This window comes from Pelodiscus sinensis, chromosome 21 (assembly GCF_052426305.1).
Source record: "Pelodiscus sinensis isolate ZL-2025 chromosome 21, ASM5242630v1, whole genome shotgun sequence".
NCBI lineage: Eukaryota > Metazoa > Chordata > Testudines > Trionychidae > Pelodiscus > Pelodiscus sinensis.
Window position 1 is genome coordinate 13,247,098 of NC_143072.1, and position 26,730 is coordinate 13,273,827.

General features: G+C 46.5%; 2 protein-coding genes across 4 annotated transcripts in view; both read right to left on the reverse strand.

The window, feature by feature from the left end:
• Positions 1 to 10,831, reverse strand: part of LOC112544163 (uncharacterized) — a 41,682-nt gene extending 30,851 nt beyond the window's left edge. For 2 of the 3 annotated variants that reach the window (XM_075904933.2, XM_089772091.1), the window contains exon 1: positions 265 to 10,831. In XM_075904933.2, coding sequence (XP_075761048.2) covers positions 3,374 to 5,713 — 2,340 coding nt within the window. In that variant the 5' untranslated portion in view covers positions 5,714 to 10,831 and the 3' untranslated portion in view covers positions 265 to 3,373. The remainder of the gene's footprint in view (positions 1 to 264) is intronic. The other variant, XM_089772092.1, reaches the window with a different exon arrangement.
• Positions 10,832 to 10,975: 144 nt separating this feature from the next.
• Positions 10,976 to 26,701, reverse strand: MDH2 (malate dehydrogenase 2). The gene is made up of 9 exons (XM_075904943.2): positions 26,567 to 26,701; positions 23,362 to 23,530; positions 22,418 to 22,501; positions 20,736 to 20,845; positions 19,858 to 19,983; positions 19,152 to 19,229; positions 16,201 to 16,300; positions 15,009 to 15,160; positions 10,976 to 11,290 (listed from the first exon to the last, which is right to left on the reverse strand). Exons 1-9 carry the CDS (start codon positions 26,630 to 26,632, stop codon positions 11,159 to 11,161), a joined length of 1,017 nt encoding a protein of 338 aa, XP_075761058.2. The 5' UTR covers positions 26,633 to 26,701; the 3' UTR covers positions 10,976 to 11,158.
• Between the last annotated feature and the right edge of the window lie 29 nt (positions 26,702 to 26,730).

Here is a 26,730-nt window from a genome sequence, read left to right on the forward strand (position 1 = left end):
AATCCCTTTTGTGGAATTGTTTCTCCTCTCTCAGATTGGCACCGTTTGTTATTAAGGCCTATGCGTTAGCTTATGCATTACTTTATACTAAACATCAGCTCAGCTTGTGGGATCGCTTAACCAATGTACTCTATGTATTAAGAGGGTGAAGCAATCCACCAGCCAGTCTGACAGCCCATGAGGGACGATTCACTGAAGGATTAACCCTGAAGTATCTCCTCATGATATTAAAACTTCCCCCAAGGGAAAAAAGAAGTTACTCACCTTGTGCAGTAACGATTGTTCTTCGAGATGCGTGTCCCGTGGGTGCTCCACTGTAGGTGTCGGGCTTGTCCCGGCGCCGCAGATCGGAGATCTTTTCTAGCCGTAGTCTGCTGGACCGCGCATGCGCGAAGTACGGCTCGTGGCTTTTCGCGCCGTTTGAGCGTTGGTGGTCCGGCTCCCACCAGTTCCTCCTGCCTCTTGTTCTGAAAGACACAAAGTAGAGAAAACTCCGAAGAGGGGAGGAGGGCGGGTCGTGGAGCACCCACAGGACATGCATCTCGAAGAACAATCATTACTGCACTGTCGAATGGGCTCTCAAAGTCGAAGGCAGTGGTTTCTTTCGCAGATTATAACAAGCCCTTATGCATTGCACAATAGCGGAGGAGATGCATTGAGCGGACAATGAGCAACCTTTAGTACGGTCCGCCATTGATATTAGTAGCGAGTCTGCCACTCAAAAAGGTCTGGTTCTCTCAATATAGAAGGCGAGAGCACGTCTGACGTCCAAAGTGTGCAGGCGCGCATGTTCTGGTGAAGCGTGTGGTTTGGGATGGAATTTAGGAAGAATTATAGGTTTGTTGATGTGAAAACGAGAGATCACTTTGGGACGAAAACGTGGTTGCGTTCGCAATATCACCACTTGGTGTGTAAAAACCGTATAGGGAGGAGAGACTGATAGTGCAGCTAGCTCACTCACTCTCCTCGCGGAAGTAATTGCCAACAAGAAAATGACCTTCATGGACAGGTCATGTAGACTGCATGTTGCTAGCGGTTCGAAGGGTTTGCCCGTCAGAGTATTCAGGACCATTTCAAGGTCCCAAGGATCCGCCGGTTGAGTATAATGTGGATACAAGTTGGACATTCCCTTCAAGAACCTTTTCATTGTCGGATGGGAAAATACGGAACATCCGTCGACAGGCTGATGAAAGGCTGCTATTGCAGCGACATGAACTCTAATGGAAGCACAGGTAAGGCCCGAATTTTTGAGGTGTACAAGGTAGTCCAGGATACACTGCAGAGGTGTAGAGACTGGATTCAGATCCTTTTGGAAACACCATGATGAGAAGTGTGACCAGTTTGAGAAGTAAGTAGTTCGCGTAGATAATTTTCTACTGTTTAGTAAAATGTGCTTGACAGATTGTGAGCATAATGCTTCTGATTGTTGGAACCAACTAGGTACCACGCCGTGAGTGCGAGATAGTCCACCTGCGGATGGAGCAGGGAGCGATGATTTTGCGAGAGCAGATCGTGTTGAATTGGTAGAGGACACGGAGGATGTATCGACATGCGATGGAGGTATGGATACCACGTTTGCCTGGGCCAGGAGGGGGCTATTAGGATTACTGTGGCCCTCTCCCGAATAATTTTCTCCACTACCCTGGGAATCAAGGGTGTGGGTGGAAATGCATAAAGTAGGTGACATCCCCAGTTGTATAGGAAAGCGTCACCTTTTGAATTTCGCCCAATTCCCGCTCTCGAGCAATACTGAGGACATTTCGCATTGTGACAAGTGGCAAAGAGATCTACTAGCGGAAATCCCCATCGTTGAAATATCGCAGAGAGCACTGTGGGATGTAACTCCCACTCGTGGTTGAGAGAAAAATGCCTGCTGAGGGCATCGGCCGTTACATTGTGGTGGCCCGGGAGATACTCTGCGATTAAGAAGACGTTGTGGCGATTGCACATGTTCCATAGACATACCGCTTCTGCGCACAAGGAGTGGGATCTGGCCCCACCCTGCTTGTTTACATAATAAACGGTTGTCATATTGTCTGTAAGGATTCGTATGACATGTCCCCGAATGATGGGAAGGAAGTGTTGACATGCTTTGTACACTGCCGAGCTCCAGGAAGTTGATGTGCATCAACGATTCGTCTGGCGACCATAGGCCTTGTACTTGTTCGGGGCCAAGGTGTGCGCCCCATCCGATGATTGACGCATCTGTTGTCAATTGCGCCGACGGCTGAGGGCGATGAAAGGGTACGCCCGACAATAGATTGTCTGGACCTGTCCACCAAGCTAGTGACTTCTTGACATGGGTGGGAACTGTTATTGTCATGTGGACGTCGCGTACATTGGGGGGACAGATCCGTGCCATCCAATGTTGAAGGCACTGAAAACGTAACCTTGCGTATTGGACCACATATGTTGTGGAGGCCACGTGCCCCATAAGCTGTAGGCACCGTAGTATGGGAACCGTTGGGCTGATGAGCAAGATCTGGATCAAATCCTGCATTGTCTGGAACCTTTCCATCGGTAATGCGGTAATGACGCACGCTCGCGCATAGAGTCTAGACAAGCGCCTATGAACTGTATTGATTGGTGCGGTTCCAATGATGACTTCGGGACATTGAGAATGAGACCCAGCTCCTGGAAGACCGTGCGTGTTGTTTCTGTAGCATCGCGTGCTTCCTACAATGATTGGGCTCTGATTAAGCAATTGTCGAGGTATGGAAAGATCATTATGTGTAGCCGACGAAGATATGCGGTCACCACAGCCAGGGTCTTGGAGAAAACCCGTGGAGCCGACGAGAGACCGAATGGCAGGACCTTGTATTGGAAATGGTCTGTACCGATTTGGAAGCGTAGGAATTGTCTGTGTGCCGGATGAATCGCAATGTGAAAGTATGCATCCTGAAGATCGAGGGATGTGAACCAATCCTCGTTCTGAAGTGCTGGGATGATTGTAGCTAAGGTAACCATTCAAAACCGTTGTTTTCGTAAGAAACAGTTGAGGTCGCGAAGATCTAGTATCGGTCTCCATCCCCCTGATTTCTTTTCCGTTATAAAGTACCGGGAATAAAAACCTCTGCCCTTGAACTCGTCCGGAACAGGCTCTATTGCTCCGACAGCGAGTAGACGGGTAACTTCTTGCCTGAGCAAGGGCTCGTGAGATGGGTCCCTGAAAAGGGACAGGACGGGGGGGGAAAAGGGAGGTAGTGACGTGAATGGGATGGTGTAACCGAGGCAAATTGTCTGAAGGACCCATTTGTCGGTGGTGATGTAAGCCCATCGATGGAGGTACGGCCTCAGACGGTGGTGAAAAATCGCCTTTGTAGCACTCAGAATGGTGATGGTAGGAATGGTTCTCAACCCCTCGAGTGACGCGTCAAACTTGCTGTCTGGTACCCTGTTGGGAAGTCGTTTTGGGCGGCGGATGTCTCCGCTGTTGATGCTGTCTACCTCTTTGTTGGTCTTGAGGCCTATACTGAGGAGGTTGTCGTAGGAGGGGCCTCTGCCTTTGGTAGGGGGTATATCGTTTTCTACGGTAGGGAGGAGTGTACATGCCCAACATTTTTAAAGTGGTTCTGGAGTCCTTCCCCGAGTGCAGAAGTTGGTCAGTCTTATCAGAAAAGAGATTCTGCCTGTCAAAGGGTAGGTCCTCGACCTTCGAGAAGAGGTCTTTGGGAGCAGAGGACTGCTGCAGCCAGGATGCTCTGTGCATAACGACCGATGTAGCAGTCATGCGCGCTGCAGCATCAGCTGTATCCAGGGCAATATGTAAGGCCATTCCAGAGGCTGCGTAGCCCTCTTGTATTACAGCCTTTAAAATGTCCCGTTTTGCCTCTGGAAGATGTTGAAGCAGTGGCACAAGCTTGGCATAGTTGTCGAAGTTGTGATTCGCCAACAGTGCGGAATAATTGGCCATTCGCAGAGTGAGTGTTGCCGAGGAGTAAACTTTACGTCCGAATAAATCAAGACACTTACTGTCTCTGTCTGCGGCAGTAGGTTTGTGTTGCAGCATCTTTGCCTTTTGTTGTACTGCATCCACAACCAAGGAATTAGGCTGTGGATGGGTAAAGAGGAATTCCATCCCCTTAGCGGGGACGAAATACTTTTTATCCGCCTTCTTATTCGTAGGCGGGGCGGATGCCGGCAGCTGCCAAATATCGTCTGCAATTTCAAGAATGGCCACGTCCAGTGGCAACGAGATCTTGGGCTGGTGAGATTGTTTGATGTTACGGAGGAGGTGGTGTTGTTTTTGTTGCACCTCCCCCAGCTGCACGTTTTGACTCTCTGCCACTCTCTTAAACAGCTCCTGAAACTGGCGTAGGTCGTCCGATGGTGAGGTGTCTCCCTGAAAAACTGCATCGTCTGGTGACGATGAAGATTGATCCATGGGTGATCGATCAGGTTCGGGATCCCGAACAGGAAGAGGTTGTCCGGTGCGAGAAGGAGACCCGGAGGGAGTTGGTGGCCTTGAAGGAGCAGAGGGAGCAGAGTGCTTTTGGACGAGAGAGGCTTGAGGGGACCCGTGATGATGAGACGATGACCTTTGGTGATAGTAGGGTGACATGGAACGACGGGACCTCCTGGAATATTCCGAATGGGTTGAAAACGCGGGCGATCTTGGTGATCGTGACCTTCCTCTGTAATAGGTGCTGTGACTGGGTGAACAACGATCATGGTGGTAGAAATGACCGGATTGTGGGGAGAATTGACCAGTACGAGAGTACTCAGAGTACGCCGGGGATGGTGAATGTATTTCAGGAGAGAACTCAGGACTTGGTGAGAGAGAAGATAATCTCCTAGATCTATGGGCAGGTGGTGCCAGCAACTGTTCCGATGGAGAGGAAGTTGGAGTGGAGAGCACAGAGTGAGGGATTATCTCCACTGGTATTGAAGGAGTCCGTGACGAGGTGATCCGCGTCGTCGCAGTCGATTGTGTCGGCACCAACGATTGTCTCGGTTCCGGGGACCGTCTCAAAGGGGAAGGCTGCCTCAGTGCCGGTGGACATCCTTCTAAGGGAAACCTGTGATGTGACGATCCTTCCGGTGCCGAAGGATGGCTCGGTGCCGGTAAGCGCGTCAATGACGAGGAACGCTCCGGTGCCGGTGAATGTGTAACTTCTTTTTGTTGCTTCCTGGGTGGTGATGATCGATTCGGTGCCGACCGTGTAGGAGAAGAAGGGTGCCCAGGAGTTACCGAGGGTCCCCGTGTCGAGGGTTTTGGCGCCGTTTGTTTTGGCCGTGCCGCATGCGCCCGGGACGAGGAGCGACTCAATGCTGGTGATCGTGCTCTAGAATGAGCCGGTGCCGAAGAACGCTCCTGCACTGAGGAATGGCTCGGCTCCGCAGGCAGCTTGGATGTGCATCTCGGTACTGGGGAGCGGCTGCGTGCCGGGGAGCATTCCGCACCGGCAGAGGTTCTCGAAGCCGTGGAGGTCCCTGGAAGCGGTTTGGAAACCGAGGGAACGGCTGAGACCGCGGAGCCCGATATAGAAGGGCTCGGAGCCGACATACTCCGGCTGTCTTTAGGCACCACCGCAACGCATGCGGGCGGTGCCGTTGATGTCCCTGGTTTGTCACCAGCACCCGATCGTGAGGGTGGAAGGGATCGCGCTGGAGATGGTTTCCTCTTCGTTTTTTTTGTTTGCTCTGCGTGCCCCTTAGATTGTTGGGTTTGGGGTTTCAGAGCTTTGTCGAATAAGAGGATCTTTAGGAGCATGTCCCTGTCCCGCCTTGCTCTGGCCGTCAGCTTGGAGCAATGGGGACATTTTTGGGTATGTGGCCTTCCCCAAGGCACCTGATGCACAGGGAATGGCCATCAGAGGCAGGCATTGCCTCGCGGCATTCGCCGCACTTCTTGAACCCCGGCATTAAGAACAATAAACTAACTACTAAAGAAAAAAAAAATTTTTTTTTAAACGACTAGAACTATTAACTATAGAAAGAACTATAACCATAACTTTAACTTTTTAAAACTATGTATATAACAACTATTGGTAATCTCTCTCTGTCTTTGTGAACAGGGTTCACGAGAGAGACGTTGATCCGTCTGCAGCCGAGAACGGTCAGGAGGAACTGGCGGGAGCCGGACCATCAACGCTCAAACGGCACGAAAAGCCACGAGCCGTACTTCGCGCATGCGCGGTCCGGCAGACTACGGCTCGAAAAGATCTCCGATCTGCGGCGCCGGGACAAGCCCGACACCTACAGTGGAGCACCCATGGGACACTGCTCGAAGAAGAATCTAGAGAAACCAATTGCAAAGCATGTTTTCACCTTGTACCTGCCTCTACTGCTGAAAGAGAGAGCCATGCATTCTTACCATTACCATTCTGGGGTTCCTGTGGAGACAAGATCTCAGGACAAGCTCAGTGCCCAGCTGCCAGATAGCCACTATACAAGAACCTGTAGTAAAAGCAACAGGCACCAGCTGATGCCATCTTAGAATCATGAGAGCAGACCTGGCACTGTTACTAAATTGTAACTCCATTTAACACTGCATCATGGCCAATAAATAGGACTGCAGCTTCCCCAACAGCTGAATGAGAGAAACTGCAAAATAGTCACTTTTCTCCTCTCTCCCACTCCCTGCTGAGCAGAAAAGGCTAATATGGTAGACAGTCACTAAAACAAAAGCCTGAGCCACATACAATGATGAGTGGAGCCTAGCAAGAGAAATTATGTACAATATAAACACAAACAATAGAAAGTGCTGGCTGATCTCAGAGGGTGATGGAGTTAATATACACCTGGAGCTGATCTCTGGAAAACAGGCCTAAGGATTAGGCATTGTTACAACTAGACCCCTAGAAGAGGTAATTGTAGTTAGATATAGACTAAGTTCTTTAGGGACAGGGCCCATCAGTTAGACCTGGTCTATACTCCTATGAGCTGTCAATCTAATTTACACAACCTCAGCTAGCTGAACAACATACCTGAAGTAGACATATCTAGATCTATTTATCACGGTCACTGCTGTAAGTAGACAGCTGATGCTCTCCTATCAACTCCAGTACTGCACCAGAACCAGAAGTGCAGGCAGAGTTGACAGGAGAGCACCCAACCGTCAATCAACGGTCTAATCAACCTCCATTAGATCAATTACTGCCTGTCAATCTGGCAACAGTGTAGACGTGCCATATGTTCAGTGTTTGTGTAGCATCTAGCACAATGAGGTGTTGGTCTGTGACTGAAGACCCTAGGTGCTACCATAATACAAACAGGAATAGTTACCTGGGCATTCAAGCTGTCTTTTTAAGTGACATCAAAATCAGGCCCATTTAAGCCTCCTTCCCTTCTGAGGAATCTATAACCCACAGCTACTACAGCTTTCTCTACTACAGCTATGACCCACATGGGTAATTACTATGCCTCACCCACATGGCTTGGCTGCAAGTTTATCAGGGTTAAGTTCACTCTCCCTTCCAGCTCATCACCAAATATGGAACAAAGTAGGAACAGCAGCTGTCACGTGTATCCGGTGGGGATTGCTAAACAAGAGAAGAGTAACTATGGGCCCTGCATACATTTTAAAAATAAAGATTGAAGCCCTGAGATCTGATACAAAACATCAGAGCTAAGTATTATTAACTTAAATGTGACACACTATGGAACTCCTGAACAGCTTTCTACATAAAGTTAGCTGGGTAATTACCCTCTGCCACAGAACTCAAGAAATGAACAAACTGCTTAAATTCAGAAAATCATAGAACACTAGAACCTTGAGGCTACGTCTACACCGGCAGCTTCTTTTGCGGAAGAGTTCTTGTGCAAAAACTCTTCCAGAAGAGAGGGTCTACACTGGCATGTGCTTTTGCACAAGAGATGTGCTCTTGCACATGAGCATCCATGCCAGTGTAGACGTCCTCTTGCACAAGAAAGCTCTGGTGGCCATTTTAACCATAGGGCTTTCTTGCACAAGAAATTCATGTTGCCTATCTACACTGGCCTCTTGCGCAAGAACAGTTGCGCAAAAGGGCTTATTCCTAAGCAGGAGCATCATAGTTCTTGCACAAGAAGCCCTGATTTCATACAGTAGAACGTCAGTTTACTTGTGCAAGAACACGTGGCCAGTGTAGACAGGCAGCAAGTTTTTGTGCAAGAGCGGAAACTTTGGCGCAAGATCGCACCAATGTAGACACAGCCTGAGAGATCATTGAGTCTAGTCTCCTGCCCTCATGGCAGGACCAAGTACCATCTAGATCATCTCCGACAGATTTCTATCAAACCTGCTCTTCAATATCTCCAGAGATGGAGATCCACAACCCCCCTAGGCAACTTAGTCCAGTGTTTCACCACCCTGACAGGAAGTTTTACCTAATGTCCAACCTAAACCTCCCTTGCTGCAGTTTAAGCCCATAGCTTCTTGTCCTATCCTCAGAGGCCAGGAAGAACAATTTTTCTCCCTCCACCTTGAGACACCCTTTTAAATACCTGAAAATCACTATCATGTCCCCCTCTCAATCTTTACCTTTCCAAATTAAACAAGCCCAATTATTTCAGTCTTCCTTCATAGATCATATTCTCTAGACCTTTTATCATTCTTGTTGCTCTTCTCTGGACCATCTCCAATTTCTCTATATCTTTCTTGAAATGTGGCGCCCATAACTGGACACAATACTCCATTTGAAGCCTAATCAGCACAGAGTAGAGTGGAAGAATGCATCCCAGAATCATGTTTGCTTTTTTTCCCTCCCAACAGCATCACACTTTTGACTCATATTTAGCTTGTGGTCCACTATGACCCCTAAATACCTTTCTGCAGTACTCCTTCCTAGACAAGTCGCTTCCCATTCTGTACATGTGAAACTGTTCCTTCCTAAGTATAGTACTTTGCATTTGCCCTTCTTAAACTTCATCCTATTTACCTCAGACCATTTCTCCAGTTTGTCCAGATCATTTTGAATTATGACCCTATCCTCCAAGGCAGTTGCAACCCCTCCCAGCTTTGTATCATCTACAAACTTAAGTGTACTCTCTATGCCAATATCTAAAATAATAAAACAAACATTCATGGCTTTGTATTTTAATCACTAATTTCTCAATACAAAACATAAAAATGAGCTGTTCTGAAGCCTCAGGATAAGCTGAACAGCTGATGTGTACCAATTTTTTTTTGGGGGGGAGCGGGGGTTCTTGTTTTTAAGGACTCAACTGCACGTTAACTAATGATCACCTCTTCAGCCTAAACATCAAAATAGCTATCAGGTAATTGTGACCGTACGTCTCTCACACTGAAGATACTCAAACTAGAAGCTAAGTCATAGGAAAAAACTAAGTGCAGGCTCTACCTGTGCTGAAATAGATGTGTCTCCCTTTTCTTTTGGATATGAGAAGATCATCTGGAAAGGTGACACCTGCTTTATACCTCACCAAAGAATGCTGAGGAAGCAGGCAATGAGGAAAACTCATGAGCCCTGGAAACAAAAATTAAGATCCTTACATAATGCTTTAAAGATGGCTAGTTGCTGTTTATCCCATTTAGGTCAAGTTTGCCTTCTGTGAAGATACCCATATTATCACTGGGGCATTCCAAAGGTCTTACAAGGCCATAGCAACCTGTTCTGGTGCTAAGAAAAGCTTGTTTCAGCACTAGGCATCAGACAGAAGGGAAGGTACATTCAACTCAGTGCCATATGATATTTGCTGTGACTTAGGGCTTGCTTATCCAGAGAAAATTTCTAGCATTATTATACCAGTATATGCACCAGCACAGATTTTTTTGTCAACAAGATCTCTATGTGATTTGATTCAACTGTCAGACAGCACCTTAATTTTGGATATAAAAGGCAGCAGTTTACCAATGTATAGCTTGTTATATAGCAGCTAACATAGGGTCCTAGTCTGTGAGACCAAGGCATGATGGTAATAGAAGTCAGTAACAGTAGGAGTGGAGACAAAAGCAGGAGTCCAGTCAGTTTTCCCACTGAGTCAGTGCCTCTTCAGTTAAATTGTGTAAAATGAGTGTGGCATTGATGAGTCACTTGGAGTCTCCTACAAGAGCCAAAATGCAAAGCATTAAGGTCTAATCTTCCCCCTCGGCTGTATTCTTTATTTTTCTATACCTTTAGAGTGAAGATGATTAGTAGCAGAAGCCAGTTTCTAGATCTAGGGGTAATTCTACTTCCCCCAAAACACTTTTAAAAATAAAGCAATTGCTTTGGCAACCTGACTAGAGAAGGTCTTTTCTATGAGTTTTCCAACACTAGTGCTATCTTTGTTAGAGCATGCTTTCTCGTTGAGCTCTGGAGAACAATATAGTGAACAGACCACTGCTAGAACACTGGAAGAACAGCACCACTTTGAGTTAAAGCTGTCTAGAGTGAAGATTTTAATAAAATGAGGAAAAGAAACTGAATAGAAGTAATTTGTTGCATTATATGTCTGAGTTTAGAACTGGGTGGGTCCACATGTCTGCCACTAATTGTGGGTTAATGTTATGATAGGGTGTGCCGGTCATTTTCAGTAGCCTGGACTTTGCTAATTTTATAAAGAGGCTTTTTGAATACTTTGAGAAACAAAGCTGGAGGTTATGTTCTGCCTATTTGTGCTGGGGAATCCTAATGCAGCTACAGAATTAACTATTACAAAGCAATAGGAAAAATTCTCTTTAGTTTAATGAGATCATAACTTGTTGCAACAGTTGGCCAACTCCATTTGCCTCTCTTCTTGAGGATGGTGTATGTTTTACTCAAACTCCCAAAAATGTCTCCAGAAGTAGCCCTCAGGATCTCCCAGAGATTAAATATGACTAAGAACTCAAGAAGTTATGGAATACGTATCAGCTTCTGCATGTTACTGTATTCCTAGGAAGGAAAGAATTGATCTTGTGTCTGATGAATACAGAAGCAGGCAAATGGCAGCATAACAGTGTTGCAGCATTAGTGAGACCTGGAAGTGTAATCTTTGAAATACACCTGCCCCTCTCTCACATTTGCGCATTTTCAGCTTTAGAAAGCACATTGTGCAACTGTCCAATGAGTACCCTTAAAAAAATAGGAGGCTGTTTTATTGAGTAGAATTCCAATTGACCAATTGAGAGCAGATAATACACTAATACAGAATGACTTCGATCAAAGCTCGTACTTTGCATCTGAAGTCTTTTAAAGTGACATGATGCCTTAATAAATTAAGGAAACGGTGATTCTTCTTCCCCATCCGCTCTTCAATTCATGCTCTTCACAAACTCCTCTCCTTTCTTGATAGAAGCTTTCAGCTCAGACATGGCCTCAGCTACCATCTTTTCCTCATAAGGAGAGATCTTGCCAATACCTAGATTCTTCTCAATTCCATTTTTCTGAGGGGGGGGAAGAAGAGTTTTAGGGTTACACAATTTCTGCATTCTTTAGCAAGGAATAGCTTTAAAATCTATGCCTAGCTAGAGGATTAACTTTCGTTAAAAACCCTCCCTCCTCCTCAGGTCTCCAACTGGTGCATCTGCAGGAGAGAGTCTCGAAACATTTCAAACAGCTACTTTATTTCCCACCCACTAGTCAGGATGGGGGAAGATGGTGTCTTGTCCAATTTTAGGACCATCTCCTTCCTAGAAGAGGAGCTGAGATACCAACTTCTCCTTCTCCCTTCCCTCAACTGTTCTGTTGCTTTCCTAAAGCCACATGCTAATTTAAGGAACTGATTTACGCTGCAGAAAGACTATCACATACATTTGCACCACTGGCTTCCACTGATTTTTCAAATCTACTCTGCAGTTACCCTTCTAGAACCCAGACTTTAAAGCAGGAGTTCCCAAACTGGGGGGTGGGAAGAAATTCCAGGGGGGCACGAGGAGACCCAACCCCTCACACACACCGTCAATCCCACCCCAAGTTTTGCTGCTTTTTTGGGAGGGGGGGCGTGAGGGTTTCTCAAAAATCAAAAAAGGGGGGCGTGGTGCCGAAGAGTTTGGGAACCACTGCTTTAGAGACTAAAGAGAACCTACAGAAGAAGGTTATACAATGGAAGTTACAGCTGTTCGGACATATCTGCAGAATGAACGATAAGAAGTTAAGACCCTGATATTCAGCATAATTTACGGTCCAAATAGGAGAGGCAGACCCCACAAAGAATGGATAGATGATATAATAAAAACTAAGTCATTCTACACTGGACAGGGAAAGATGAAAGGAAATAGTGAGGGAGGCATCGGACACCAACGGGCATTCAGCCCATGGTTGCTGCTGCTGCTGCTGATCCTGTCTGACGTCTTGGCCCAATCTATTTCACTCCAGTCTTTACTTCAGTCCACTCTCAGTGAGTAGGATACCTTTTCACTGTCTACTTCCCCTCAAGGACTGCAACTCCCTTTTCTTTTTGAATTCTTGTCTCAAAAGCTTCTCTTTACATTAGGGATGAGAGAGGCTAACTGGTTAACCAGTAAGGTCCCAGTTAACTGATGGAGGCTCGAGCAGCCCCCAGCCCAGAGCAGGGGGCTGCTCCAGCCCTTCGGGGCACACCATGGATGGGTCCATTCCAGCCTGGCCAGAGCAGCCCCTGTCCATGGTGGGCCCTGATACACCATAAGCAGGAGCTGCTCTCTGTGGGCTGGAGAGGGTGGGGGTGGGAGAAGAGGGCTCCAACCCTGCTTCCCCTCCACATTAGTCACTTTAATCAGTTAAATGTAGTGTTTAACCGATTAACCAATTAATCAGGATTTTTCATCCCTACTTTACATAGTCCACATAAAATAAACTAGGCTACATTTCTCAAATATATAGTAGATTGAGTTTGTGCATCCGAGCCCATCTGTTCAAGAACTTCTCCTAAACAGTAAGAGTAGGACCACCAATTTTAGTATGCAGCTTCCTCTTAGCCTAATTTAAAGCAAGGTCAGGATTTGGTCATGCCAGAACAATGGGATGTGCCTGGAATTCGACTGTTTATTTTATGAGAAACAGTTATACTGCAGAATGACTGCAAGGGGGCAGCAATGGGGACTGGGAGAGCTAGAACGAAGGATGTTAGATAATGTAATTGAATAATCGTGTAATAGCATAAAATATGATCAGTTACACAACTATTTGATAGACTCCAAGTGAAGGTCTGGGGGCAGATGCTGTGCCGGCATCCATGGAGCAGCCTCTGTCTATGGTGAGCCCAACCCTGTAATGGACAGAGGCTGCTCTGTGGCAGCCTCCCCTGCCCTCACCCCCACCCCCTGCTGCCTCTGTGGGAGGCAGGTAGCTCCATGAAGCCAGCACGTGTGGAGGGATTAGAACTGAATGTAGTCAACAGGATTAACTGATTAGCAGAGGCTTACTGGTTAATCGTGTAGTTGACTAGACATTGACATCCCTAGCTATAACCCCATTGGGCCAGCAGGAGTGAAGAAAAGGACAGCTATCTACTATATATTTCAGAGAGTTTGCGTGTCTGTCCCAGCTGGGGGACATGCACCTTTCCCCACAGCTGTGCCTGGAGCTGCAGCAGCTATGGAGGGGAGCTTCTCATCTGGCCTCAAGCTGCTAGAGTGAGATGTGGTTGGGGTAGCCCTCTCTTCCTGGGGCAGCTTGCATACCAAACCCCTCATCTCCTGCCCTCCCCAGAATAAGTATTTAAAAATTAAGAAAACACGAAACTATTGAGTTAAGGACCTGAGCAATGCTAAGTTAAGTCTTCTATAAAACATTCTTCCATTGTTCCCAAACGCCACAGCATTCTTAACTCATTATTTATATTGGCCACCAAACTGCAATTCCTGGACACCAGTAGGGCTTTGGAAGTCACACTGAGGCTTTCACACCCCAGTCTACTGGTAGATCTTGGAGCCTTTGATAAGTGATCTTGACTGGTTTGGCCAAGAAGCTACCAAGTGCTGGTACTTCAGTTGCCCCTCCCCACACTGCTACCCATAGCCTTGGAGCTGCCCCTCCCTGGGAGCCTCCTGCTTGCAGTGCAGAGCAGGGAAGGGAGAAGAGGGGGCGCTGATGTCAGGGTACCCCCTCTCTCATCCTGTATTCTATCTCCACAAAACGGAGGGCGAAGGCACAACAGAGCTTGGGATGTAGGGAGTTTGCTGGCTGCTTTGGAGTGTGGTGCACGGCCAGGGCAGGGGTGAGCCTGCCTTGGTCTCACTGCCCCACCACTCAGGAGCCACCTGAGATAAGCAGTGTCCAGCTGGAGCCAGCTCCAATTCCCTGCCCCAGTCATGAATCCCCTCCTGCACCCCAAGCCCCTGTCCTAGCCCTGAGCCCTCTGGATGCAAACTCCTTTACAGAGCCTGCACCCTGAACCCCTGCCCCAGGCTCAGTTCAGAGCCCCCTCACATTTCCAGGCTCAAGACCAGAGCCTGTGCCCCAACCCTCTGCCCCAGCCTGGTGAAATGGAGGGAGGATGACGGAGGGAGGACAGAGTGAGCAGGGACGGGGCCTCAGAGAAGGTGCAGGATGGAGGCAGGGCAAGGGTATTTGGGTTTGAGGTAGATCCTGGATTGCACTTAAATTCAAAAAGCGATCTTGTGCTTAAAAAAGTTTGAGACCATTGAGTTAAGGTGACCAGACACTTGAGTTCTACTGAAGTTCTGACAGTTCTTCATAAAAATACACATTACAACCTCCTAGTCAGAGTGACTGAGAATAAAGAGTTCAGACTGAGATGCTGATTTAAATTAGAGGACCTGGTTATCCAGTCAATTCAAAAGCAGAACTAAGGACAGGGAGCAACTGAAACGCAAAACTTGGATTTGCCTGAGTAAATCAGTTACTGAAATAGCCAAGTCCTTTTCTTATTTAGCTCTGTTGAAACATCAGGAGCTCAAAACCTATTGCAAATGTTTAAAGTACTTCATACTCCAGTTTTTCATTAAGAATGTCAAGGAATAGCTTTGAGTTAGGCTACTGCCCCTTCTAAAAATCATTTGAATAGGATTATTACATGCCTGACTCAAATATCTAAAGTTATAAAATGCTATCTGAAGTGTTGCATTAGCCAAACAAGCTACTTCTGCAACACCCTTCCAACTTAAGGTACAATTTATTACACTAAACATGTCAGTTAAAAACACCATCCAAGAGACATACCCCAAGTAGCAAAGGTGTGGAAAAATATGGACACTCTGTTTCTTCCGATCTCACAAAAGAACATTCAATAACACCTTCCTTTCCATTCATTGCATCCAGCACAGAAAAGACAAACCTGGCCCCAGCATACGCCATAGATAAGGTAGCAGATCCTGTACAAACAGGAGTCAGAACAAAGATATTAGTTCAGACTGGTAGGATCACTAATATCACTATTTATTTAAACTTTAACCCTAACTGAAAAGTTTAAAACTAGTGTAGGATGGAAGCTTGTTTACAATCTGACATTTGAATCAGTGTCACATTTTTGGAGAGGTGGCTAACACAAATTCAGCAGGTACTGGAATTATATATTTTCAATACTCACAAGCATCAATTTGTCCTCCACCACACTGAAAGCATCTTTTCTTTTAAAGAAGATGCACAAAGGGGAAAAAAGTAGTTTTGCCTATTACTGAGCTATATATTAAAAGAGCAGAATATTTCTTCTTTGTTGAAGTTCCTCTGCTTGTTTTCACATCTAGTACTTACTCCCCTCTATGCTGAAATGAGATGTTAGTTTAAAAAAAAAACAAAACAAAACTAAGGAAGAGATTGTATATCAGAAGGAAGCAGTAAAGAACAAGAGCTCTGTTTAACCCAGGGGTGGGGAACCTTTTTTGAATCAGGGGCCAATGATCCACAGAAAAATCAGTCAGGGGCTGCACACAAGTGAGAAACAAAAAAGCCACCCCTCACTAACTAGCATGAGCTCCCCAATGCTAGGGGGACCCCAAACCTCAGGAGCCAAATCCAGGCTTAAGCTCCCCACACCTAGGTTTAACTGTTCATATTTAACAGTGCATTAGTCAAGTCCAACAGCTGAGATAGCACAAGATCAAAAACCTTGAACCCATCACTGAACAGTAACTTTGGACCACTAGCATGCCATTTTATTGGCATGTGTTTGACCAGTTTAATTTGCAGGTGAAGAAGGTTGTATAGTAGATTCCATACAGTAGGGTTAAATAGTAATCTACCTAATGAACTGAAGAGCTTGAGTGCTGCCAATAGCAGCACTAATCCATTTGTAATAAATACCAATGTGCTACACTGTCCTGTAGTTTCCAGTCTATTCTGGAACACAAAAGTACTGCTTGCACCCTGAACTGGTTAAACAATTTAAGATTCAGAAGTGTTTCCAAGAACCAACCTGCTCCTGCTTTTGCTTTCACAACTTCAGTACCAGCCTCCTGAATTCTGCCCGCAAGTGTTTCCAATTGATCCTGAGGGAATTCCACTTTTGGTGTACACTAAAATGGAAAAATCTCATTTATCAGTTCATCACAACACCCCTTTAAACACATGATACTTTAGAGCAGGGGTTGGCAACCTATGGCTCTGTAGGGAGCCAAATATGGCTCTCCTGCAGCTTGAGCTCAGCCCTCTCTTGCTCCCACCATGGCAGCGAGCCTGCACTGATGTTCCAACCTCACAGTGACCTCTGCAATATTGGAGCACCAGCTTCCTGCAGGGGAGAGTGAGCTCCAACCATCCCCACCAGATCCAGCTTGCAGAGAAGTAGTGGTGCCAGAAACAGCTACTGCGTACTACTGTGACTGCGCGTTGGGGTTTCCCCATCTCCTGCACCCCTGTAGTGGCACGAACAGACTCCGCCAGCCAGTAGAATAGAGGGAGTTTATTGCTTCTTCAGGATACAGCACAGCACAGCACAGATGTAATCTGATTACAGAACTGGGGCTAGGAGGCCTCACTACCCCCCCTTGAGATGGGAGATGGCTGGGCCCTACAATCCCAGCCCCCCTCCCTAGCTCCTCCTCCCCTGCTTCCCAGACCGAAACTACCACTCTCTTCCAGCCCTGCCTCCCAGCCAGGGCTCCACTCCGCCTTCTTCCCATTGTTCCACTCCCTGGGAGATAACTGGTCAGACAGATTCGGAGCCCCCTTGTATAACGACTCATTCCCTGCCCTGCGGGGCCATGCTACAGCCAGCAGAGGTCACCCACAGCCCACTGCCCAGCATAGCAACCAGCAAGGTATCCCCCCCACTACGTCACAACTACCACTTCGCCTTCTCTCCTGCCGGCTAAGGGGACAGCAAGGCATGGATGCATTCCCTGGAGGTTTTCCCCGTCTAGCCCTCATCTGGCTGCAGCTTCCTGTCCCCAGCTCTGATCTAGGGCAGGCTCCATGGTTCAGCCTCCATCTGACCGCAGGAAGGGCTGGTTGTGGCCCCCCTTCCTGCTGCAGCATGGGTAGGAGGGGAGGTCATGATCTGGCTGCGGCAATCCTGTACCAGCTCCTCATCCAGCCACTGCTGCCCAGGTGCAGCAACCCAGCCTGGTAAGGTAATCCCCCCCACTACGTCACAACTACCACTTCGCCTTCTCTCCTGCCGGCTAAGGGGACAGCAAGGCATGGATGCATTCCCTGGAGGTTTTCCCCGTCTAGCCCTCATCTGGCTGCAGCTTCCTGTCCCCAGCTCTGATCTAGGGCAGGCTCCATGGTTCAGCCTCCATCTGACCGCAGGAAGGGCTGGTTGTGGCCCCCCTTCCTGCTGCAGCATGGGTAGGAGGGGAGGTCATGATCTGGCTGCGGCAATCCTGTACCAGCTCCTCATCCAGCCACTGCTGCCCAGGTGCAGCAACCCAGCCTGGTAAGGTAATCCAGTCCCAGGCCCCCCTCCCCCCACTCTCTCCCACCTCCAGCACCCTGCCCTGTTCCTCGACTAGTCCGCAGATCAGCTGTTCGGCGGCTGTCTCTTTAAATGACACATCCGTGCAATTCAAAGGGACAGCTGCCTGGAGTCAGCTGGGGACTCCCCAGCTGATCATGGGCTCCCTGTGGCATTTCCCCAGAACCTGGGGTCAGCTGGGTAGTCCCCCACTGATCCCGGGGTCCATGGCTTTGAAATGCACAAGAGTCCCCACTGGGGACTCTTGTGCATTTCAAAGAAAGCACCTGCATGCAGCCCGGACTCAGCAGGGGCTCTTGTACATTTCAAAGGAGGAATGTGGGAGTGCCTATTAACAAGTCGATTAGTTAAATGCTTACAGAATAGTCAACTAGTCTTTAACATCCTTAGCATCTACCAAGCATCTCCTATCCCTGCAATAGCCAACTTCTCAGATTCCTTCCTCCCCTCTTCTCAAAAGTTTCAGACACAGGACTACGAGTCAGATTTGGGTGTTCATCTCATTTCTGCCCCAGGACTCCCAATAAAGCCCAAGGTCACTCATTCCATCTCTTCTTCAGTTACTTACATTTCTCATACGTCAGAGGGTAACCTGTAGCCCACAGCCACAAGCAGCCCACTTGGGTTCCATCTGTGGCCCGTACAACCTCCTGTCTACCCCTCTCCAACACTGGGGCCCCACTCTTCCTACTTCTCCCCATCCCTCCCAGCACTTTCTGGGCGCTGTGCATCAGCTGATGTGTGACATTCAAGCTCTGGGAGAAGAGGAAGAAGTGGGAATGGAGCACAACTCAGCAGATTTATGGCACTCTAAAAGTGATGGAAAGGAGGGGAAAGAGTAGGAAGTGTGGGGCTCCTGTGCCACAGTAAGGCATGGGGAAGGAGGCAGAGAGGTGGTGTGCAGGCACAGGCAGAACCCAGTGAGCTGCAGATTACCCACCACTGATCATGCAGCCCACTGAGACAAAGAAGGGCCACTCATTCGGCCCACTCACTAGTCTTGAATCCACCCATTATGGCAATAGGCAACCAACTTTATTTATGGATATCAAATGTACACATTGTACAATAAATGTCTCAGTACCTGCATTTCTAATGATCTCTCCTAGCTCACTTCCCTAAGCAGTTGTGCCATCTCTTGTCTATCAGACTAAAAGCTCCTTGGGGAAGAAGGCTCTTACTCTGAGATGCCACATAAGTTTATGGAGCTTGTAATAGTCCCAGAGGACCTTAGACTTAGGTCATTGGAAGTGTGCAGAATGAATTTCCAATTGTACAACACATTCTCTTGTGAATGAACACGTACAAACAGCTGGACAGAGACATCTTCTCTTGTCTTGGCACTGTAAGATCTCAGTAACCACATTTCAAATTGACACTAATGCAATACTGAAGGAGAGCAGGGTGATAAGACCATTTCCATGCATGGAATATTCACTGTAACATACCTGAGAGATCAGAGGGATGATGGTCTTCCCTGCATGTCCGCCAATAACAGGAACATTTACTCGAGCAGGATCTAAACCCTGCAGGAAAATTCATGGCTTTAGCAATCATTAAGTGTCTGGGCAAGAAAAGCAGTATGCCTTAAGACATATTTCTCTCCTGAACATTTAATCAGATATCTGCAATGTAACACAACATGGGGTAGAATAACGGAAACAGACTGAAGTGCAGTCATGTCCTGGAGAGTGAATTAAAACCACATCAGAGAAACCTGTTTGTTATCCTGGTGACCTTGCTCTCACTAGCCTTTTCTAAATGAACTGAAATGCCAGCACTGCAAACTCCACCAGGAGTATGAAAGTCAAGCTGTTCTCCCATGAGACAACATCCTGCAACAAGTTTACTGCTCAGAGAGGCATGGTAGAAACCAGCTCACTCTTCCACAGTGAAACTAGACTCCAGCACTAGAAGGAGTGAAAATGTCACTATTGGTAAGGTAAGCATGTGACTCAGACACTCAAGGTGTAGTTTGACAAGAATTTCACAGCTGTAACTGCACCCTGAAGGACAGTCTGGAAATAGCTAGTTCTAGGGAATCGGAGACATATCATGAATGAATAGAGCTAAGTTATGACAATGAGCATTGCTAACATCCACAATAAAGGCTCATAGTGGTAAATCTACTGACGCAGGGAGATTACAACATACCTTTAGTTCAGCCACAAAAGTATTTGCTCTGACAATGTCCAGTGTTGTAACACCAAAGATTTTGTTGGGATTATAAACCCCATGCTTCTTAAAAACTTCAGAGGTTATTGGGATGGTAGAATTTACCTAGGGTTGAGAAGCAGGTAGGAATGCATTAACACACTGCTACTTTTTGCTTATTTATTAAGTTAACCGGTTTACATATCCTAGCCATGGGTTAGAAATGAAACAACCACCACAAAACTGAGCTTTTATTTAGAGAACACAGTTGGAACGCTCATCAGATCTCTAACAGGATGCAAAGTGAGCATCTTTATAATGCCTATGATGTCATTTCTATGATACCATCACAATTTTAGTTAGTTAAACAAGCAAGCTGACAACAGCGCTCAACTATTCCAGTGGACACCAGTGTGCACTTTTCTTGAATTAATGCAATTAAACACCATTTTATCCAAAATCTTTGTCAGTAACTAAACTGAAGATCAGAACTCAGAATGGCTTCGAGCCTGCATCAATACTTCCACTGGTTCATTCATGTAATGAAGGGCATGTTAAAGAACCAAAGCTTCATCCGATTAATCTACTAGTAAACATACATATCCTGCATAGCTCTCTCTTGTAGGTTTACTGCATGATATTTATTTAAGATTTCTACACTATTTTATATCTATGGAATCGGTCATAGTCACAGGACCAGCATTAACTTGGAAATCTAGCTCTAGCCAATTTGTTTTCAGTAAAGACAAGATTGGAAAGTCTCTCAATTAGGATGGTACTATATTAATTCTTGCCTTTTTAATAGTCAGTTAACTAAGGCTGCTAGTCCTTTGGCTTCTCTACACTGTGTATCAAGATCTACCAGCATTAATGTTTACCGGATTAGCAATAATGCAGATCATGGCTTCTGGACAGTGCTTGGCACAGGCAGTCGTCAAATTCGCAACAATGGTAGCATTGGTATTGAACAGGTCATCACGGGTCATACCTGGGGATCAAAACAAACTGTACATCATTCCAGAGGTTAGCCAAGTAGCATCCACTGCACTGAACCAGATTGAGCTAGCCCTACCCAGTTATAATACCAAGAGGAAACAATGTTTTGTCATAATAGGGATGTAAAATCCTGTTTAATTAATTAATAGGTTAAACATTATGTTTAACTGGTTAACCAATTAAATGGGGGCAAGCAGGCTTGAGTGCCTGCTTCCCTCCCACCCCCGCAGACAGGAACTGCTCCAGCCAGTTAACTGGCTAAACGTTTACATCCCTATGTCAAACTCCAGCAAATTCTTGCCTACTTCTTCCTGGATCACGTCAAAGTTGCCCTTTTGAAACAGCTTCAGCTAGTAAGAGACTGAGGCCTGGTATACACTTAAAAATTAGATCAACATAGCTATTGTGATGGATGGGAGGAATACTATCTTTTCTAGACATCCCAGCCATTCAGTTAATTAAATTGCCTGTAAAGGGTTAAACCCAGAAACAGAGGGTATCCAGGAAGTATTGGCAAGGAGCCAGGCAAGCCCATGGGAAAAGATTTTTTTTTTTTTTAAATCAAAAACAAGTTCTGCCTGTTTCAGTCTTGTATGAGCTCAGAGCAAGAGCTGGGGGGAGAGATGAAGCCAGCCTTGAGAACCAGGCATTGAGTCTTCAGCAATATCCATGTCTAGAAAGGCCTGAACCTTTCAGCAACAAATATGAGTAGAACAGGAAATGTTAAACACAATCAGGATATTTTCTTTATTTTAGGGTTTGTTTAAACCAGGGGTGGGGAACCTTTTGTGGGTCAGGTCAGTTGAAAACAGCCATTCTTTTGGATGTGAGGTAAATAAAGCATCTTGTGGCTCACCAGAGACTAATCCTGGTGAACCGTGTGTGTGGCCCACAGGCCACTTATTGTCCACCCCTACTTAAGAAAGAAGTAACTGTGTATGTAGTAGGGATGTATAGTGTAGACAATTAACAGATAACCAAAAGCTTATAGATTAATGCTATAGACTACATGCATTACCCCCCCCGTGCCCCACACACACACACACACACACACCCCAGTAAATTTTTTAGAAGGTTGGCCAGCAGCCCGGCTCAGTTCTGGCTTGAAATGGGTCTGGGACCTACTCCTGCTGTGGCTCTGCATTTAAAGTGTATTAGGAGCTGGCAGCCTGGCTCAGTTCTGGCTCCGGGAGCTCAGACCCACTGTAGACAGAGGCTGCTGCCACCCCACACTGCTGCCTCTTTATCAGAGGCAGCAACATAGGGAGACAGGCAGCCAGTCCACGAGGGGAGCTAGTTTTTAACTAGCGGACCAGCTCCCGCCTGGCACCCTGCACTGCTGTCTCTGATACCAAGACAGCAGTGCAGAGTGGCAGGGGGATCCTCAGGAGCGAAGCTAGAGTGCACTGGCTGCCAGCCCTGCTCCCGGAGACTACAGATCAACCAACCAACCAACAAGAATTCTTGAGGTTACTTAACCGATATTTAACTTCCCTAGTATGTAGCATTTCATGTCTCACCCCAAACATTTCAGAGTGCTACATTTAATAAAATTAAGACCTACCTGGTTTTCTAGGGACTCCAGCAGGAATAACTACAACTTCACAGCCCTTTAGGCAGTCTGATAACTGGTCAGATCCAATGAACCCTGTAAAGGAAAATCCAGGTAATTATGCATTTCACAATTCCAGGGAAAGATTAAAACTGTCCAAATCAAAATTAGCATATGAAACTGTACGTTTAAGGATACCAGTGTTAATTTTTAATGTAGCCTTCCCCAACTCAATTATTAATTTCATCCTTCCTAATGAGAAGGGCTGAATGTTACCAGAGGGACCCAATCTAGTATGCAAGTACATCTGTCCTCAGAAGAAATGCTTGTAATTGTATTACACAAATTAAAACAAATCCCTATATCTATCAAGCAAAGCTTTCTCCTTGGATAACAATAGACCCTATAAACAGAAATGGAAACCAGAAGAGTGAAGTGAAAGCTTAGTAAGATTTTTTCTTTGAAAATTGCCTATACCAAGCCACATGCTTGAGAAATGCATTCTGCAAGCATGAATTTATGCAGGCTATTTCAAAGAGCTACAGCGGTAACTGATATTCTGAACTTTGTAGAAAAAAGCTAAAGAAAGAAAATATAGCTGATAGCTCACACTGGCTACCAGAATAAATTCCGTAAAAAGTGAGAAGTCTGACCACAGACTTTTGCTTTCACATTGATCAGAACTTTAAAAAATATATATGAAAAGATAATCAAATATGTTCTAACCATCTCAGTTGAATCTATTTAACTACATCTTGTTCTGAAGTTATTTGGGTAAATAAGCCATTTCCAGTTTTAATTTCAAGTTGACAACACATTTATTTATAAAGGACAAGTAGTGCCCCACTGCATATAGTAATATGCATGGGTACTCAACACAGAACATGCCTAAGAATCCTTTCAATCTTGGACTTGTGTGCACAGTAACATGCCTCATAATTTATAACTTACAATACCTTTGACATTGGCTCTTGTCTCAATGTGGCTAAGGTCAGCTGCAACACCAAGGGTGTGAGCAATATCATATAGGCTGAGATGGCTCACTAAGGGGCTATTCTTCAGTAGAAGGGAAAGAGGCTGGCCAATCCCTCCAGAAGCACCAAGCACTGCCACTTTAGCATTGCTCTGAAGAGAAAAAGAAAGAGGGACATAGATGTTTGTAATAGTTACTCAGGTGGTTTTCAAGCCTCCATCACACAAGTTTGCATCTCATTTTCAAAGAGTTCTATTTTATCTCAGTTATTGCATTAACAATTGATGAGTTGTACCTTGAACTGCATCACCACTTTCAAGCTGGCTTTCCCCATGCACCAGCTCCTGCCTGCCCCCACATGCTTCTGCGGTATGCAACAGGGAAGGGAGGTGGAGCAAGCAGCTCCATGGGAGCTGGCTCCACACAGGCAACAACTCTCATTCCCCCCACTGCCTCTGATACAGAGGTAGCAGGGAGGAGGGAGGACAATTGTTAGGATTAACCTAATCCAGGTTTATCACTTAATCATGTAAACAGCTACATGTTAACATCCCTAATCTCAAGCACATTCCCCACTTAGTCATCTTTGCCAAATTGGAAGTCACACTCTTATTAATCTCTGCTCATGGGAAAGCTGTTCCGTACCCCTCATCATTTTTGTTGCCCTTTTCTAAATTTTCCAAATTCCAAAACATTTTTGAGATAGGGCGACTACACCTGCATGCAGCAGTCAAGAGCTGGGTGATGCGTGGATTCATATAAAGGCAATGTAATATTTGTCTTATCTCTTTCTTAATGATGCTTAACATCCTGTTCACTTTGGACTGACCCTGTACACCAAGCAGCTGTTTTCAGAGAACTATCCATAATAATCCCACATTCTCTTTCTTGAGTGGTAAAAGCTAATTTATACCACATCATTTTATACATATAGTTGGGATTATGTTTTCTAATGTGCATTACTTTGCATTTATCAATATTTAAATTTAATTTGCCATTCTGTTACCCAGTCAGCTTGGGACTTAAATATCTTCAATAGGTTTGCACCTGCAAATTTTACTACCACACTGTTTATCCCTTTTTCCAAATCATTTATGAATATGTTGAAAAGGACTGGTCCCAGAACAGACCCCAGCAGGACATCACTATTTACCTCTCTTCATGCTGAAAACAGGCCATTTATACCTACCCTTTCCTCCTCCTCCCCCCTGCCATGTCAACTGCCATCTGACAGCAATAGATCATCAGTACATGAACACACATAGGTATGCTCGTAATCAGCAATCAAACTGCATGGATTAGCATAAAAACTGATTTCTTGAATGAGCATGCTTAGCACTATTGTTTAAAAGAAAAAATTTGAACTATACAGAAGACATCAATTTTAGTAGTGATGTCCAGGAAAGGACCAAAGTAACTGAAACCAATCTACCATACAGCTCCATTAAATGTCTAGATTCAGTTACCACATCTGTTGATTACTAGTTACACCTGACCAATGAGTGTCAACTTCTGTCCTGATCAGAAGTCAATAGCCAAAGGGATGGAGATACAAAATGGCACATCTATTTTTGCGGCCCAGTGCCACAAGATTAATACCACCAATTTCTACATTAGACACCTAAAGATGCCCAACATGTCCCATCTTTAACTCAAGTATTGCAAGAACGAGAAGTCCTGTGGCACCTTATAGACCAACAGATTTTTACTGGAGCATAAGCTTTTGTGGGCAAAGACCTACTTCATCAGATACATGCATCTGACAAAGTGGGTCTTTGCCCACGAACGCTTATGCGCCAATAAATCTGTTGGTCTATAAGGTGCCACAGGACTTCTCGTTGTTCTTGAAGATTCAGATTAACCCAGCTACCCCTTTGATTAAGTACTGCAATATTTCCGACCCACTTCTAACCAGTTCTGTTGTTTGTAGTAACTATGTAACACTAGTGCCAATTTAAATAAATTAGTACTTAGCTGCAATGTTGTTTTAGCCAGGCTGATTCCAGAACATAAAAAGAGTGCTAATGTGAGTGAGGTAGTATCTTTTATTGGAGGAGCTTCTGTGGTGAAGGAGGACAGCTTTCAAGCTCCACAGAGAATTACTAGCCCACGGTTAATCCAATAAAAGGTTTTACGTCATCCACCTTTTCTCTCGCGTTAATACTTATCAAAACGTAATCGTTAAATTTAACAAGCCGAGTGTAACACCCTAAGGCTACGTCTAGACTGCAAGCCTCTTTCAAAAGAGGCTTTTTCGAAAGATACTTTAGAAAAAGAGCATCTAGACTGCAAGCAGTACTTTCGAAAAAGCAAGCTGCTTTTTCGAAAGAGAGCACCCAGGCAGTCTGGATGTTCTCTTTCGAAAAAGCTCTGTTGGCATTCAAGCATGCCTTTTTTCAAAAGAGCACTTTCGAAAAAAAGGCGTTCTTCCTCATGAAATGAGGAGTACCACCGTCGAAAGAAAAGCCGCGTTCTTTTGATTTAATTTCGAAAGAACACGGCTGCAGTCTAGACGCAGGTGAAGTTTTTTAGAAAAAAAGGCTACTTTTTTCAAAAAAACCCTGCAGTCTAGACACAGCCTAACTGTCTACGCACGTGAGGCCTCACTCGATTGAGGCGAGGAACTCCATTAGCGCACATCTGAATGACCCCACAGGGGCAGGCTGGGGGTGCCACGCACTGGGGGTGCCACAGGCGTGTGATGAGAACGGGAGACCAGCAACAAGCGCAGGAAGCCGGGGAGGAAGGGCAGCCAGGAAGGGGACGCGATGGCAAGGCTGCCAGGAGACAGGGGACAAGCTTGGAGGCCTGAAGGCTGCGGAGGTGGGGCCGGCGGGCAGGGCTGGGAGGCGCCCTGTGACCTTGGCAAGGCCCATCCCTTAGCTGCCCCCCGCAGCAGGGGCGGGGCAGAGGCCTCCAATGCTCCGAAGGGCTGCCTAGCCCGCGGGGGTGCCCCCGGCAAAGGCTGCGTGCCGGAGGGTGGGGGCGCCGCAGGGGGTCTGACCAAGTGGAAACCCCCCCAGATAGCGTGGGGGGCAGGGATGAGCAGCGCGCAACGCAGCCCGCCCGGCTGCCATGGGGGCCGGCGGCGCCAGGCTCCAGCCGCCACCCCCCGCGGGCCGTAGCGCGCAGGCCCCGCTCTCCAGCCCGCGCCGGGGCACACAGCGCGGCGCGGGCCCGGCCGGTACCTGCGCTGAGGTGGCGATGCCCCTGCGGAGCGCGGCGGCGGGGCCGCTGAGGCGGGAAAGCAGCATGACTGGCGCGCGACAGTGACTCCAACGACCTCCAGCCCAGGCACCGCGAGACCGCCGCGGCTCCCGAGCGCTCCTTCAAGCTCCGCGAGAGCTCCGCC